This window comes from Mesocricetus auratus, unplaced genomic scaffold, assembly GCF_017639785.1.
Source record: "Mesocricetus auratus isolate SY011 unplaced genomic scaffold, BCM_Maur_2.0 Super-Scaffold_100714, whole genome shotgun sequence".
Lineage (NCBI taxonomy): Eukaryota > Metazoa > Chordata > Mammalia > Rodentia > Cricetidae > Mesocricetus > Mesocricetus auratus.
Window position 1 is genome coordinate 419,690 of NW_024429270.1, and position 17,297 is coordinate 436,986.

Consider the following 17,297-nt stretch of genomic DNA (forward strand, 5'->3'; position numbering starts at 1 on the left):
AGGTGTCCCATGAGTTTGCCATCAACTTCAACCCCACCAACCCTTTCTGCTCAGGTGAGTGTGGGTTTGCCTCCAGAAGAAGCAGGCAGAGGGAGGGGACAGGGTTCCAGTTTCCGTCCTTCCCTTCTCATCCCTGTCGTACTTACTCAGGGAGAGGTGAGAGGAGTGGAGTGTGGAGTCACACAGTCCCGAGTTCAAGGATAACCGCCGCCTGTTCCTGGCTGTGTAGCAGTGTAGAAGTCACTGTACCTCTCGGGGCCCCAGGGAGGTGTGATACTGCTTAGCTCATTTCCCCGGGTGAATGGGAATATAGATGAGAGTTGTTGGGGGTCAGGGGACAGAGCTTTGTGTAGCAGGAAGGTGTCATTACACACCTGCTCTCACCTCCTGCCTGCTCCTCTCCCTTAATGGAAGAGCTTTGATGGCCTAAGATGGATAGTGACCTGGCAGGGAGGGGACAGGAGGCGGTGGAAGTAAGTTCAGATCCACCTCTTCCCCACATGTACCTCAAGGCAGTTCAGAAACTGAGGGGAGAGAGGATGCTGCGGGGAATGAAAAGATGCATCCAGTCCCTTTGGGCCATCCCGAGGCTGGACCAGGATGAACTCCACAGAGAAGGAAGTCCCTAATGTCACTGTAGGGCTGTAGCTATGATTTGGGATTAGATGGTATTCCTTGACCATAAATGAGCTCCGGTGCTCCCTGGGCTCTGATTTAGTATAGGTCCTCAAAGACGTGTGTAAATTTAGGTTGGTGCGTGTCAGCCCTGGCCAGAGGCCTTCTGGTTAGGAGCATAGCACTGTGGAGTGTTGGCCGGTCAGGATAGCAGCTACTTGCAGAGCATTCAAGCCCCGCCCCCACCAGGGCAGCTGCCAAGAATGTCCAGAATAGACCTCTAGATAGTTCCCCGTGTCACCTACTTTTCTGGCTCCTCTGTCATTCCCCACCAGGCGAGTCTCAGAAAGCTTAAACAGATCACCCCAGGCCTAAACTCCTATGTGTCTGATTCACAGTCAGGCTCTCCACTACTGCCTTAGCCCTGCCCTTGAGAGCTTTCCGTTTCAAGGCCACACTGGCAATGGCCGGGACATTCTAGGGGTGGGTATTTTGTCAGTAGCAGGATAAGGACAGGAGCCCAGAGGCACTGGGCTGATGCAGGGTGTCTTCTGCAGGTGTGGACGGCATCGCCCAGGCATACTCAGCCTGCCTGCCCCACATCCGCTTCTATGGCCCCACGAACTTCTCCCCTATCGTCAACCATGTGGCCCGGTTTGCAGCCCAGGCCACCCAGCAGCAGACGGCAACGGTAAGTAGGCAGCAAGGGCGTGTGCGTGCTGGGATGAGGCTGGCAGTGGCTGGCACCCTGCCCACAGGAGGGAAACCCGAATGGGATGCACTCTTATCTCCTGCCAGTAAGGGGCCAGAAGGGTAGTTTTCCTCCCCTGATTCCCTGTCCAGGTGAGACGCAGGCTCTCTCTAGGCTGCTGTCCTGGATCTGAGGCTGCAAAAGCCGAGTTTGATGAGCCTTGCTTCCTGGATCCCTGCTCGGGAAAACAATGCCGTTGGAGCATTGCAGGAAGCGAGGCTTGTGACCCTGGAAGTCTCATAGGGAAGAGCTTGCTACTATGTGGCTTAGACGCTGGCCCTTTGGAATACTTTGGCCCGAGGCCATACAGGGAAAGCTACGGACTGTCTAGGCCTGGTCTGAAACTCAACGGCGAGACTGCAGTGTGAGGTATATGATGTGGCAGGTGACCAGCTCATGTCATTCCTTCCAGCAGGGCCAGGCGCCAGGGCTTTCTCGTGGGCTTTCCCCCACATGGCATGGCGACTCACTGGCCCTGCAAGCCCCTCTGCTTGTGGTCCTCCTCCGTTCATGCCATTCTAGCCTCTGTTGCAGCTCTTGGCCACAGGTTCTGCACCTGTTGGTTCTAGAGTCACACACGGGCCAGGGCTTTCTGCACTCACATCACTGTAGACTCTAAGCCTGGCACAGTGCCTGGTGGGTGACAGGTACGCAGTGCTCCGCAGACAGATGGAGTTAAGTCCGCGAGACCATGCCACTAGCCTATCCCAAAGGGAAACCGAGTCTGTCCTAACTGTCATGGAGGCAGACAAGGCTCAGGGGATGGAACCTGTCCCCTCATCTGCTCTGCCCCTCTCTCTGTGCACCTAGAGCAGAGAAGTGTCGCTTGTGTCACCCGGGAACATGCCACACTGCCTGAGGAGGTTAGTATTTGGTGATCCTGGAGTTCCTCACACCAAGGCCTTGAACAAGTGGAGTACAGGGCACCACGTCTCAGGAAAGCGGGACTAGTGCCCACAGAGCGCTGATGGAGGGGCAGCCAAGAAGGGGCCGGGGATCTGTGCATCAGATGAGTCCCTCAGTTTAGCCCCAGACTGTGGCAGCTGAGAACCCAGATTCCTGCTTTTCTTTAAGCCCATTGCCTCTGACGCAGTGGGAGTGCATACCCCTGTGGTGATAAAAGATGGATGACCTAAATAGGCAGTACCTCTGTGAGGTCTGGCAGGGGTCATGATTTGTTGTGGTTTTCTCTAGTTCCCTGGGGGGGGGTCTGAGATACAAACGCTTGGATAGGGCAGAGTAAGGGGCAGCCATCAGTTTCCCTACCCTCTTGTGTGGGTGCCAAGCTCGGTGCCAACAAGGCTGTTGGCTACATGAGTCTTACAAAGGTATGAAAACAGGCCTGCTCTCTTCTTCAGGTAATGGGCAGGTGTGAGAGGCCTGAAAGCGGCCTCTGCTTTGGTTAGTGAGGCCCTGGATTTTGTGGCCCAATCCTGGTTGGTGGCCTAGGCATCCAGCCTAGGCATCCTGGATGGAGTACAGGCAGCAGCCAGCTCCCTAGAAAGGTCTCTTACTCCCATCCCAGGGCCCTCAGCAGCCAATTTTTCAGCTTCCCCAGCCCCTGCCTGGAACTGTTGTGGTGAGGTCAGTTCATTATGAATCCAGTCATAATGCATTAGGAGAAGCAGCTGTGCAGTCCTAGTGACCCAAGGCATGCCTGGAATTGGCAAAAGAAGCTCTTCTCTTTGAATGTGCTGGGAGTTCTGGGACTCTATTTGATGACGTGGCTGTTTCTGAGGGCCGAATCGGATGTGCTGGGTTGTCTGGGGCACATAGGGTGTAGGGAAGGAGTGTGTGGAGGGACCTCCTGTGGAATCATTACTGGCAGTGGAAGCAGAAGGCACATTTGCTTGGGACAGAGGGTTCAGCACTCAGCAACTTACAACCTGTGGCTAGGAAGAACATCAGAAGGGACCAGCACAGTAGGGACGCCAGGACTACTGCTCCAATGTCTCCCTCCACAGCCCTTTTCATTTGCTCTGGGAGCCTCTGGAGGTGGTGGTGGATCTTTGAAGCTCCAGTTTATGATGACCCTGGCTTTGTTCAGGCTGGCTGTGGCACCCAAGAGTGAGGGTTTATATCCTGGATTCTGGACTCTGCTCTAGCCCACTGTCCCAGGTTAATGGGTGACAAGGGAGTTTTCCCCAGGCAGGCTCACAGTACTCAGCTACCAATACAGTGTTGGTAGCGGACAGTATGGAAAGAGACCCAGCCGTGTAGTCGGGCAGGTTTGGGCATGAATCTAAAACCTGTCAGTTACCTGTTATGGGGCCTTAACAAGCCCTGTAATCCTCTGAGCCTTCTGGTGCTCTGAGCCAGGCTCATAGGTTGTCTGTTAAAGGTCCTATGTTGTCAGGAACCCCTTGCCCAGCCTACTGTACCCACAGTCTGGCAGGAACCAGGCCCTGCTTTTCTGCACTCAGATTCTTGGGCAGGAAGACAGCCGACTACCACAGAGAGCAAGAGGACCCCAGGGAGGAGGGAACACATGTCTTAGCTGGACAGGGCTTGAAGACACATGACTGACCAGCCAAGTAGACCTTTCTTTCCTCGATGTCAGGCCTCTTCCTGCCCTCCTTTCTGCCAGCCTAAGTATCCCAAGAATATTGTCCTGAACTGCGGTTAATGTGGATAAAAGTCAGGTTAGGAGGGGACCCTGAAACAGAAATTGGCAGTGGCAGGGAAAGGGTCTAGATGGACTGATAAAACCAGGACTAGGGACTGGCAGCAGCAGCTCTCTACTGCTGGGTTCAGGCTACTATCTCCATGGCAACAAGTATCCCCAGCCAGGGGATTGGTCTCTTAAAGGCACAGTGTTGGAGCTGAGGAGAGGAGGGTAGGGCCAGTGTCTGCACCAGCCAACCACACCCTCTGGGACAGAAGAAGCAGGTTTGTATCATCCATAAGCTGCACTGCTTTGCTAGGTGAGAAGATGACTCCATGCCCATCCCCCTCCCCCCACCCCACTCCACCCCCCCACCCATCACCTCTGTCCTCCCTGAGCTTCATGGCTTTCCTTTCTGGCTACTAGGAGTCAGATTACAGAACAGAGGCCTGCAACCCTGAACCCCTGAATCGGGATGCAGCTCATCTGTTTGTCTCATGGGTAGGGCAGAACACTGAATTCCTCTGAACAGAGCTACAAGATGGCCAGGACAGTGCTGAGTTGAAAGTTAAGGTACCAGCCAACTCCAAGTCTGAGGCCCATTTGTTGGATTGTCCTGTGAATTTCCAGAATGTCATCTATCCTCTCCATACCAAGTCATTCTGTGTGGATTTTATCCTCACATTACCCATGTTCACTATTCAATATATTCTAAGTGAAATTACTTATGAAAAACACACCCTGCTATATGAAAGTTTGGTGTCACTTGGCATAAATAGAGGGAGACACAGAGCAAACTGTATAATGGTGTTAGGGTCTAGCTGGAGCCCATGCTGTTTAAGCCCTGAGCTTCCTGCTTTCTGTTGATGAAGAGGGTCCATGAAAGCCAGAGGCCTAAGACATCAGTCTGCACCTCAGCACTGTGTGTAGAACAGGGTGACCACTGTTCACTTACTCCTCCTGCCCCAATTCTGACAACACTACAACCTAGACATGACCCTGACCCACATCCCAGAAGTGATTGCCCAGATAACCTGTGCTTTGCCCCTGCAGGTGTCTCTGTCTGTGCTAAGCATTGAGCTAACAGGTGACAGGTATTCCTGCCCACAAAGACAGAGGAGGCGGGCCAGCCCCAGAGGCTTGTAGGCCACAATGTTTTCCTGTGCAAGCCTGGACCTGTCAGGCAGCTGACACAACAGTTCTGAGCAGTAATTCTCAGCTTGAGATGATGAAACTCAAGTGCAGCAGATTAAGTCTTAGTGGCCCAGAGCTGTACTGCATAGCAATGGGCAGAGCCAGCCTTGAGCCCATGGCCCAGTCCCAGAGCAGGGAATGCCCCAATGTGTGGGCAGTTTGCCTCCTTCAGGTCTTGGAGATTCAGAAGGGAGGGGTTTCAGGGCCTCACTCTTGCTCATCACCTGACCGACTCTTCCTTACAGCAATACTTCATCCTCCTCATCATCACTGACGGGGTCATCAGTGACATGGAGGAGACACGGCATGCCGTAGTGCAGGCCTCCAAGCTGCCCATGTCCATTATCATTGTGGGTGTGGGCAATGCTGACTTTGCAGCCATGGAGTTTCTGGATGGGGACAACCGAAGACTGCGCTCGCACACAGGCGAGGAGGCAGCCCGCGACATTGTGCAGTTTGTGCCCTTCCGAGAGTTCCGCAATGTGAGTGTGGGCCCAGGCTGGGAGGGGCAGCTGCAGGGTCTGCAACAGAGTTCATAGTCCATCATGGGTATCTGGTCAATCTCAGGTCCCCCCCCCATGCTGTTGGCTTCTGAGGGCCCACGATGAGCCAGGTGCCGTGTCACCCTTTCCCGAGACAAGGCCATTGTGACATTGTGAACTTATTTCCACAAACCAGAGGAACCCAGGAGTGGGACCTAGTCCAGATTATGGCTCTAGGCAGTGTCCTGGGTAAGAACTACCCTGATGGGCAGAACAGAGACAGGATGAGGAGGGAGCCAAGGCCCAGAGCTGCGCTTTGCTCCTGCTCTTTCCTCAACCAGCCCCTTGTTCTGCAGGTGGGAAGATGGAAGCTGAGGAGCCCCTCCTCCTGTTAGCCTGGCTTTCTTTCCCATAATATGGGGGAGGTTTGTTGTTGGTGATGGTAGCCAGCCTCTTCCTGCAAAGTGGCTCTAGCCTGATTCAGATGACCTGTGAGGCCACCATGGCAGGCAGGCTTTTGAGATGTTCTTTTGGATAGGATCTGGGTCTTTAGGTGGCATCACACTAGGCCAGCCTAGGTTCTCACTGGGGTCAGTAATGCATCACATGGTCTTAGGTAAGCCATGACCTTCCTGAGCCTCAGTTCCCTCAGCTGAACTGAAGCCTGTGGGAACACCAGGGCTTAAATCCTGGGAACTAGGCTCAGCAATTGGTGGCTCAGTGGTCATCATATATCTGCCTAGGATGATTTTGTGCCTTTTTCTGGCTTCCTAGGGCAAATGTGGGGCATTAGTCATGTTGCTATATGAGACAGTGACTTGATACTTTGCTGTGCCTGGCTGCTCAGTAGTGACTTTTTACAGCTGCTTCTCATAGCCAAATTATCGGTCAGCAAATGTTTCCAGCCGAGTGAGCAAAATAGCCATTTCTTCCCCCAAATTCACCCTCTAAGGTCTTTCCTCAAACACCTCCAGCCTATGAAGGAAGACAGTGAATGGTGGGATTAGGGTTTGGCCTGGGATGAGGGCCACATTTCGGAGGGCCCTGACTCTCTTACCCTAAAGTCCTCCATGGCCACCTGCTATCACAGCTCTGGGGCAGCAAATCTCCCAACTTCTGCTCATTTTAATCCTCCTTCTCTTTCCTTTTTCTCCCCACCTGGACCCACAGGCAGCAAAGGAAACTCTGGCCAAAGCGGTGTTGGCGGAGCTGCCTCAGCAAGTAGTGCAGTATTTCAAGCATAAAAACCTACCCCCCACCAACTCAGAGCCTGCCTGAGCCCATGCCCGGCAGCAGCATGCCAGCTGAGCCCCCGCCCCCCAAGAACATGCACGTTCACCCTGCTTCCTCGTGGGTGGCCTTTTTTACCAGTCCACATTTTTATTTTTTACAACCGGACCTCCACCCCCAACTTCCCCCAGCCCAGCTGGGCTTCCTTTGTCAGAGTCAACTGATGATGCTTCCAGGACAAATCGGCTTCCTCTCCCCACCCTCCTGCCACTCTAAGTATTGAATGTACTTTGTATAATTTTAGTGGAATTATTGTTATTAAAGAGAATAAAATTTTTACAATCATAACTGGCTTTTCCTAAGTAACTAGCTATGAGAAGGACCGTGTCCCTAGTGCATACTTTGTATGATGGCCTCCTCTGGTTTTATACTGTGACAGTGTTCTACTTGTTATACCCAAGGTAATAAAGGAGTGTCGAATGTTGCCTGTCAGCTCCTTCCATCGTAAGGGTCAGTGGGCATTCACCGATCTGGAAAAGGAAACAACTAGACTTTTACCCCGTCCCTACTCTTGAAGAGTCAGTGCGATCACTTCTACTTGGGGACATGCGATCCCTGTCAGCAGTAGCAATCCCTGTGAAGCTGGCACAGGGCACGGCACCCTGCACACACTGTATGGACATGAAGAGACACCTGGGCCCAGCTGACACTTGGTGCTCCTTCTCGGCCTACACTGTCTGCTCACTCTTCACTGCAGCTACATAACAGTTGCTGCCACCCACTTCCTGCTCTGTATGTCCTGGGTAAGGTCTGCGGCTCCAGGACCCTAAACAAGGTTACATCTGTCCCTGCTGTTTCTGCAGCATGGGCCTCAGCACACACCCCTCCTCCCTGTTCCTTCTTTTCTTCCACTTAACACCTGTCCTCTTGCCTTTTGACAGGCTGACATGTGACTATTCTGGGAATGCTTCTACTGAGCACCATGTTTCTAGCTTCCTGTACCATCACTGTTCATGAACCTTCCACAGCCCGTGACAGAAACAAGCACATCATGCCTACTAGACGGGCGGAATGTGGGTGCAAGTGTGGCTGACCCTGTGCATGTGCATCCTGGTACACCGAGCATCTCCCTTAGCTCTGCAAGGGGCTTTCCCACTCGGGCTAATGGCCTTATACTGCTCCACTGACTTGTAAGCCTTCTTCCCCAGGCTGGCCCTTCCCCAGGCTGGAATTGGGCAGCACCTAGGCAGGTCCCAGTCTCAGGAGCCATGGTGTATATGGTGGGACTGAGGACTAAAGGTGTGTGCCACCACACCCAGCTAACCCATTTACCCCTGGCCTGGCCAACTAGGGAGTCTAGTGAATAGCTCCCAGGTAGGTGATTGTGTACTGATGAGGTTCAAGTCTCAAGAAAAACACAGAAAGCCAGCCTTCAGGCATAAATAAAAATTCTGATTGTCATGTAGCAGGGCAATCCAGGCAAGTCACTAGGCCTCTGGAAGTCTGGGGTTCCTCTATAGAACAGAAGCACTAGCTTCAAGAGTGCCTTTGCAGTGTGAAAAACACAAGTCTAGCAGGCCTCAGTGGTGTCACAGAAGCAGACGACTAGCCTGTCCCCCATGGGGCCCTGTCTCCTCTGCAGCTGGAGCCAGAGCTGCCTGTCAATGCTGTTCCAATTCCCTCTGAAACTATTCCCCTGGCAGGTAAGGGAACAGTGCCAGCCCGAGACAGAGTCCTTAAGGCGTGACTGCGACCTGTGACTACAAAGTGTTGAGCACTAAGAAGTACTCGCATTCCATTCTAGCGTGTATAAAGTAGGCTGGCCATGCTAGGATGTCAGGAAGCCACCCAAGTCCAACCAAATGGTCGTGTGCTGCCACTGAGCTCCACTTGTTTTTCTGAAGGGGCCTAAGATGACAGCTGAGTCACATACCCACAGCAAGGACATTCGAGCCAAGGAACCCGGTGTGCCTAAGCAATTAACATTTGGCTAACTGGAGCTAACAGAAAGAAGCTGGTAGAGCTGGCAGCCAGCTCTGACCCTCCCAACATGTTACTGTTCTAGCTACAACTGGGGAATGCCAGTGCCATAGGAACCTGTGTGCTGCATGTGCTATACTCTGGACATCCTACCTGAGCACGGGGCCATCTAATACAGATAACCAATTATCCTGGAAGAAGCTGGTGTCACTCCTCTTTCCTAGGGGCAGGGCAGGTGGAGGACCTTGTCTGCTTGTATGCTGGTCACTATGGCTTATCTATAGCCGGAACAGCAGGTCTGGTTCAGGCAAACCAAGCTTTTCCCTTAGGTGAGAAGGAAGAGCCCAATAGGGAAGAATTCAGGAGCTGGGAAGCAAAAGCAGAGAAAAAAAAAAAAAGTGGTAAGGACTAAAGGCACTTCTGGTAAGGGCAGGGGTAGGGAGGTAGGTCTTACCTCAGTGTGAGGAACAAACTTTCTACTGGGCCCTGGGACCTCTGGAAGCTGTACAGGCAGGAAGTCAGCTACTTGTCTAGGTCAGTCCCATCAGCCTGCCTGCTTTTTACAGAGGGAAAGTAGGTGACTGGAATTCCAAGTCTCTCTCCTCAGGTAGACAAATGACAGGAAGTGACTGCAATACCACTGTAAATCAGACAGTCCCTTGCCTTCCAGGTAGAGCTGGCAGCTGAACACTGCTGGCTCTCTGCAAGCCGTCTTAGAGCTGTAAGAATTTTGCCACCTGAGATAATGTACAAGGCTTACTTACAGAAACCAATCCCAGCCATCCTTTTCTCTCTCTCTCTCTCTCTTTTTTTTTTGGTGGGGTAGTTTTGAGACAGGGTCTCTCTGTGTAACAGCCCTGGCTGTCCTGGAACTCTCTTTTGACCAGGCTGGCCTCGAACTCACAGAGCCTCCATCTGCCTCTGCCTCCTGAGTGTTGGGATTAAATGCATGTGCCACCACCACCCGGCTCCTTTTTAGTTTCTCACCTAGCTGTAAAATTCCAGTTACTCAGGCAGGAGTACCTCTGGTGGGACTGGTAGCTAGACCCTCCTCAGAGGTCAACAATGCAGATGCTCAGGTCCTGGCTGTAAAGTGTCCTGTTTGTACAGGACCTACTCATGCCTTCCTGTATACGTTCAGCCGTTCCTAGCTTACCTGTCCCGACGCCTACAGCAGTGTGATATCTTAGGAGTTGTTTTGCTATAAGAAAGGCATGCACATGTTGAGTACAGAGGAAAGACTGGTGCATCCTGAAGGTTAAACTGGGGCTTCCTTCTGTTTCTGCTCACGGTTCTTCTGTGGTGGGAACCATAGGTCTGCCCTGGCTGCTTCCTGTTGGGAGCCTGCTTTGCACAGAACTGGTGTTCAATTACAGGCTTCTACACCATTAGACACAACGAACTGTGGTAAAAAGGCCACCAGTGTGACTCAAGCTTTCCCAAGACACCAAAAACAGAGACCAGGCTAAAGTTGGGCATAGTGCCACTCATCAGTCTTCCTAGCCCTCAGGAAGCTGAAGCAAAAGGATACGCTTGTAAGCCAGCCTGGGCTACACAGCAGACTGTCAGGAGGGAAAGAAACGTGGGTCTGAAGACGGTTTCAGCTGCACATGATGGGAGAGCTGGAAGCTTGAGATGTGGCATAGAGCAAGAGCTTGCTCTGACAGCTTCAAACCCCACAACCCTGTCACCTTTTCTCAACATCAACAGAGGTACATTAGTGGCCTCAGTAAAACCAAGCTACATGGAAACTGATGACTGATGTCTTCGGGGTTGCTTTGGACACAGGAGCATGCTGCAGGAATGACAGCACAGTCGCAGCGACAATGACACGAAGAGGCAGAAGGTGCTTGCAGTCTTACCTCAGTGTCTTGTCAGGAGGGAGCTGACAAGATTAGCACCGGGAGGCTCTGCAGAGGGAAAGATGGCAGCACTTGCAGGCATCCACGATGGGTGAAGGGAAACCACCATCTGCTGGTGGGCACCAGTGTCAATACACTGGAAGGGGAGAGGAAGCGCTGGATGAGATCCAGGGCCCTCTCTACCCACGTTAAAACAGGAGCTTCCTCGCCTGCCAGTATGTCAGTGCCAACACATTCGGTGTGTCTCACTCGTCTCACACCCGTAAGAAGGAAAAAACAATGGCTACCGGGACCAGGAGTGAGGACTCAAGCTCATTCTGAAGCAGGAACATACAGACTGTCGGGTATGTCTCCCAACCTGAGTCCTGCACACCTGCTCCCTCCCTCCTCCATGAGACAGAAACAGGCAAGACCGCTGCTCACGGCCCAGCTGTTGTTTGGGAAGCCCAGGGACAGTGTGTGTGTGTGTGGGGGGGGGGGGTTGGGGTGGATAAAAGAAAATTGAGGCAGCACCTTAGGCTGGAAATCCCTTCACAGTCAAAAGCTACAACTCTGTATGTACAAACAGCAGTGCCTGGGTGGAGTAGAGTAAGCCATAACGGGCAAGTCCCACTAGTCTGCAGTCTGAGGATCCCAGAAACTGCTAGGCATTAGTCATCTCTTTAACATAGCTATCAGTAGTTATAGCTTCTGGCTGTGATTCAATAACTTTGCTTCTCTTATGTTTAGAATCTTAAACTAATTATTTTTTATTTCAAAAACAAAATCAAAACAATTTTCCAGGGAGAGAAGGTGGGCAGAAGATGGACATGTCATTACCAGGTCCTTCGTACCTCCTCAGGCTGGTGGAGGCGGGAGAACAACATGGAAGACTATCACTTCAAGGGCTGTGGGTGGCACATAGCCTTGTGGGTTTGGTTTGCAATCTTTAGTCACACAACATCCAGGAAAGGTTAACTCTAGGGCAGAGCTCATGGCATCAGCTAGTCAGCCCCTTTCTCTATGCCCACATACAACATGGTAGAACCAAGCAGCCCCTTTCCCTATAATAGAGTATTGAGATAATGTCTGTCCTTGCTTCCTGTGCTATTAGGAAAGGAGAAAAACAAGAAAGCAAAAGGTACAGTGAACCCTTGCAAGCCAGCTGGTGCCAGTCCTTGCACCATCAGTGGCATTTCTGAGACTTGCCTGCACCCAACCCCTCATATCAGTGGGGCAGGTTCAGTCACCTGCACTGGAGTTTACCGAAAAATCAAGCAGAGTTTGAGCCACAAGTGGACTGTGGCACATTTCTGGGTTAGGTTAAAATGCCACATGTGCACAGGAAGCAGGTAAAGTTTTTTGAAGGTGATGTCAAGGCAGGACAGACATCTAACCCTCTAGGGAGATGCTCTCTGTGGTAATGTTAGGAGCTAGGGTGCTTCGAGGAAGGTGTTGGTTCGGAAGATGGAAGAGACGATCTTCCCTGTAGCATTGATGGTGCCTTCGCTGTCTGAACTGGACTCGGAGTCACTGCTCCCAGAGTAGGCACCCAAACCAGGGAGGATGCCGACGCACACCGCGGCAGATGGGCAGTGGATGGAGGGTCCGCTCAAAGAAGAGCTTCCAAGAGACACGCAGGATGGAGCCTCTGCAAAAGGGAGGGCAGGAAGTCAGCCATCGCATTTCATAATGCTGAAAGGTCATCCAGGTCCTGGACACCAGGCCAAGGCTTTCTACACAAAGCAGCCCCAGTGCTGCAGAAGAATTCTATGTAGTTACTGGAGGCTCTGGAGATCTTTGTGTTACAGGAGAGGAAGCTGATAGAGGAGAGGAAACAAAGTTGGGACTCAGAGTCTGCCCACACTCTCTTGCCACCCACCAGCTCTGAGGACGAGGAACAAGCCTCATAGAGTCACCTATCATAATTAGATTCCTGTCTTCACAAGTCATGGTATTACAGCAAGTGCGACTCAGGTCTCATGTCTTCCCTAGCTACTGCTGTGGCCCTCAACTGGAGGCTAGATTAAGAGACCAACTGTGAGCCATACTAACAATTCTATGATGCCATGCTTAGAGACCAGTGTACTGACTAGCAGAGATTATCCATACAGTTATGCTCTTTATGGGACATTTTCCCATGATGGGAGATGGACATCTCAGAAACTCATTCATCACTTTTGCTTTTTAGTCCTTTTATGCTGAGAACCACTGGAGGAAACATTTAAAACCATGTAAAATGTCACTATATTGGGACTCTTCTTTCTAGGATACGCACAGGGATTTTCCTACTCCAATGACAAAGGCCTCAATCTGCAACATGCAGAACTTGACGATTAAAGGGAAAGTTAGGGATGTGGAGAGATAGCTGAGATTAAAACAGAAGAAGACCTGAGTTCAGTTCCCAGTACTCGCAGCCCATTACAACCTATAACTCCCACTTGGGATCCAGAAGCCCTCCGATGGCCTCCATGGCATGGCATTCATGCACACACACTCAGACATGTATGTATATACATAATTAAAAACCAAAATCCTTTTTTAAAAAATTCAAACAAACCTAAATTGAGAATAGCATCTCATTCTTTCTTCCCTCTGAACGTTTCCAACCTTATTTAAACACTGTAACAACAACCTGTATGTAGGTGTTCTCCCTGCTTACTGATGAGGGAAGTCAAGTAAGTTGGTAACTGTACAGGTCAGAGTATAAAACACTAAACTAATGCTGGGCGCTGGTGGTACACACCTTTAATCCCAGCACTCGGGAGGCAGAGGCAGGCGGATCTCTGTGAGTTCGAGGACAGCCTGGTCTACAAAGCACATTCCAGGACAGCCTCCAAAACAATACAGAGAAACCCTGTCTCGCAAAACCAAAAAAAAAAAAAAACCTCCACAAAAACAAACAACAACACCAACAAAAAAGCCAACTAAACTAAACCTTCGCCAGAAGATGCTGTACTAAAGTGATGCCAAAGCTTAGCGGAGCAGAAGGCTGACAAGGACATTGCTTTTGGTGTTTGCCTTCCATAAATCTACACCTCACTTGTGCAGACACCTTAAGAGAATGCAAAAGAGACACTGATTCCAAGGCTATACTGAGAAGAGCTATCAGCTGCTGGACACAGAATGCAGCTCGGGTGTCTGTTCCTTTCCAGTAGGCAACAGAGAAGCTGCTGGGGATAAGCAATGCTCAGACATCTCAAGAAGCGCAACGATAGCAGTGACTGGGAGACTGGGAGACACCGCTGACAAGGAGGCGATGGCAATGCTTACAGCCAATGTCACAAGCTAACAACTTTAAAGATATAAAGAGCTTTTCTAGTCTGTTAGAAACAAGCAAACAAACAAAAAGCAAGCTGTGGAGCTGGGGAAATGATTCAGTGGCAGGCACTTTCATTTGTCTAGCAATACTAGGGCTCTAGGTTTGATCCCTAGCACTGCAAAAAAAGAAAAACACGAAGAAGCCATCCATCACCAGCCAAAAACTACAAAGAGCAGGGTATAGCAGTACACACCTATAATCCCAACACTTGGGAGGCTGGGACAGGAAGGTTGCTGCAAGTTCAACACCAGCCAGTGCTATAAATAATAACGATGATGGTGGTGATGACAATCAAATAATAAATGGGTACCCTGGGGTATAACTCAGTTACTAGAGTTCGTGTCTAGCATGGTATGAAGTCCTGGCTTTGATCCCCAGCACTGCAAAAACTTGGCATGGTAATTGTGAATAGTTTCATGTCAACTTGACACAACCCAGTTACTTGGAAGGAAGGAAAAGCTCAACTGAGAAAATGCCTCCATAAGATCTGGCCATAGGGCAGTTTCTTAATTGGTTATTGATGGGGTGGGTCCAACCCATTGTGGGTGGTGCCATCCCTGAGTTGGTGTTCCTGGGTTCTGTAAGAAAGCAGGCTGAGCAAGCCATGAGGAGCAAGCCTGTAAGCAGCACCCTCCATGGGCTCTGCACCAGCGACTGCCTCCCAGTTCCTGCCCTCACTGCTTTTGATGATGAGCTGTTATGTGGAAGTTCGAGGGAAATAAACCCTTTCCTCCCCAAGTTGCTTTTGGTCATGGTGTTTCATCATAGCAATAAAACCCTAAGACAGTAATGCATGCCTATTATCCCAGTACTTGGGAAATAGAGGCAGGAAGATTAGAAGCTGAAGATTATCCTTGGCTACATAGCGAGTGTGAAGCCAGCATGGCCACTTTGCCTTAAAAAAATACCCATAACACAAGCAGTTCACAGAATAATGAAGCATGAGTTCTAAACACAGGAAACAATTATTAGGAAGGAATGTGTGAGCAATAGGCTCAAGGAAATTTGGCAATGACCTCCAAACTTAACCAACTGTTGTGGATCATGGTCCTCAAAGCAAAAAAATAATCACCATCTTCATCAGATCAGCTGTGTCTACTTGCATGAGACCATTCCAATCAGGCCTGCTGACTGTTGACATTCCCTTCAGGAAGGAGAGGATAGGGAAGAACACTAGACTACTCTTTCTAAAGGTGAAGGGTCATTCAAGGCCCTGGCACAGTGCCAAGGCTTTCCCTGAAGAAGTCCCAGCATAACAAAACAAGATAACCAGAGGAAGGTTGTGGTCATCCTTGTGTTACAAAAGGAGACTCCAGTCACCCCTCTCAGCCATCTATAACTCAGCCCTAATTACACCTGGGGTAGAGTGTAGGGGTATCTTGGAAGGTGGTAGAGTACATAGACTGGGGAAGGTTAGCTGACTCTATGCAGCTAAGGGAAGCAGGCCGTCATCCATGCTGCCTGAAGACTCCCCAGCATGGCTGCTTTGGGAGCTCCCATGCTCCTGCAGTAACCTCTCATCCATGCTCTGTAAGTAAGCCCAATAATGCACTGATTCTCCGGGGTGAATTCTGGTGGACACTCCTTTGGTTGGTTGTTGAGGCTTTATGAGAAGGGAACAGATGTTTACGTTTCTGTAGGGAAGGAGTCTCACGACATTAGTGATGTTCCTGTGAACTGTTTATAGCAGCAAAAAGGAGGTGTCTACAAAGGCTGTGCTGATCAGTGTCTGTCAAACTGGGACAAACTTAATCACCTGAGAAGAGGGAACCTCAATGAGGAATTGTCCTCATCAGACTGACCTGTGGGCACAGCTGTGGGGCATTTTCTTAATGATAGATGTAGGAGGGCCAAGTCTACTGTAGGCAGTGCCACCCCAGAGCAGGTGGTCCTAGGTTGTATAAGAAAACCATGGCCATTAAGCCAGTAAGCAGCATTCCTCCATGGCTCCTGCCGAGTTCCTGCCCTGACTTCCTATAGTGATGGACTGTGAACTGAAGAGTACAATAAAACTTTTCCTCCTCCAAGTTGATTTGGTTGGGGGTTTATCACAGCAACAGAGAAGCAAACTAGGCCAGAAGGTAAGAGGCTAAGAATAAAGACTCTGGGCTGGGACTGCAGCTCAGTGTACTCAGCATGGAGTGCTACCCAAGTGCATAAGGTCCTGGGATCCGTCAACAGGACTGTGGGGGAAGGAAACAAGTCTATCTTCACTGGAAATGAATGGTCTCTAAGATGTGCCAAATGAAAAGGGTGAGAAGCAGAACAACATACATATGGACAGAATCAGAATCATGCCCATGCACATATATGACAAAGCCCAAAAAAACAAAAAACATGAAAAACTGGTAGCAGTGTGTGGCCTGGGAAGAAACTGGTGACTAGTGAGCAGAGGAGACTTACTTTTCTATTGTGTTCTTTTTAACCCCCTTTCTAAGTTATTATGCACATATATTACTTATTTAGACATTGTTTTAAAAAGACCAAGAAAAAATTCAAAGAGCATCTTGGCCATTTCAATCAGAGTAGAATAATCCCATCAATCCTATAATCCCCAGGATATCCTTCCAATAAAGGAAGAGCACTGCAGAAGCCTCAATGCCTACTGAAAGGGCAGGATGCTATACTCCCCACTAAATAGAAAACCCTTGAAAAGGGTGCTCACCCTACCACCAGCAAGACATGCCCTGATATGGCACAGGGTAGGTTGAGCTTTTGTTGTATTATTATGCACCACACAGAATGCTTACAGAGCTGAGAATAAAAGAATCAAGTTCAGAGTGCCTAGGAGGGCCGTAGCTGGCTTATGGAAGGATGCAGCTAAGTACAGAGTGGCAACAGGAATTTGGACTATTGTGACACTGGAATCGCTTAAGTGAAAGGACCAGAACCTCCAATTATCTAGGAAGTTTCAAGAGAGAAAAGAGACTGCAACTCTGACAAATTTCATTCCAAAAGCAGTTAACTGTCCAAAGAGAACAAAATGGTGCCCTCTGATCTCACCATTTGGGATATTTCCTGCCAACTCCTGCCTTTGCCTGGCCACATTGTCATATCAAGTTAGCAGAGAAAAATCATGAATAGAGAATGTTCTTGGAATGCAGGCAGATGGAGAGCACACAGGCCACCTTGCATGTTTGTTGGCTCTGCTCAAGACAGTTTTCAGTGGGGGAACTTGATTTCTGTCAGTATCGAGGTTACCTTCTGGAAAACCAAGGCAAAGCCTTCCCCTGCAGAGGGCAAGAGTTAAGCAAGCTTCAAGGATGGCAGGCTGATT

General features: G+C 50.2%; 2 protein-coding genes across 5 annotated transcripts in view; one reads left to right on the plus strand and one right to left on the minus strand.

Moving 5' to 3' along the window:
* The window catches only part of Cpne2 (copine 2), a 35,669-nt gene extending 28,308 nt beyond the window's left edge, over positions 1 to 7,361 (plus strand). For both annotated transcript variants that reach the window (XM_040740788.1, XM_005078610.4), the window contains exons 13-16: positions 3 to 54; positions 1,173 to 1,306; positions 5,411 to 5,647; positions 6,818 to 7,361. In XM_040740788.1, the coding sequence (XP_040596722.1) occupies positions 3 to 54; positions 1,173 to 1,306; positions 5,411 to 5,647; positions 6,818 to 6,925 (531 nt within the window). In that variant the 3' untranslated portion in view covers positions 6,926 to 7,361. The remainder of the gene's footprint in view (positions 1 to 2; positions 55 to 1,172; positions 1,307 to 5,410; positions 5,648 to 6,817) is intronic.
* Positions 7,362 to 11,443: 4,082 nt separating this feature from the next.
* Positions 11,444 to 17,297, minus strand: part of Psme3ip1 (proteasome activator subunit 3 interacting protein 1) — a 30,914-nt gene continuing 25,060 nt past the window's right edge. For all 3 annotated transcript variants that reach the window (XM_021232138.2, XM_005078611.4, XM_013119450.3), the window contains exon 8: positions 11,444 to 12,349. In XM_021232138.2, coding sequence (XP_021087797.1) covers positions 12,132 to 12,349 — 218 coding nt within the window. In that variant the 3' untranslated portion in view covers positions 11,444 to 12,131. The remainder of the gene's footprint in view (positions 12,350 to 17,297) is intronic.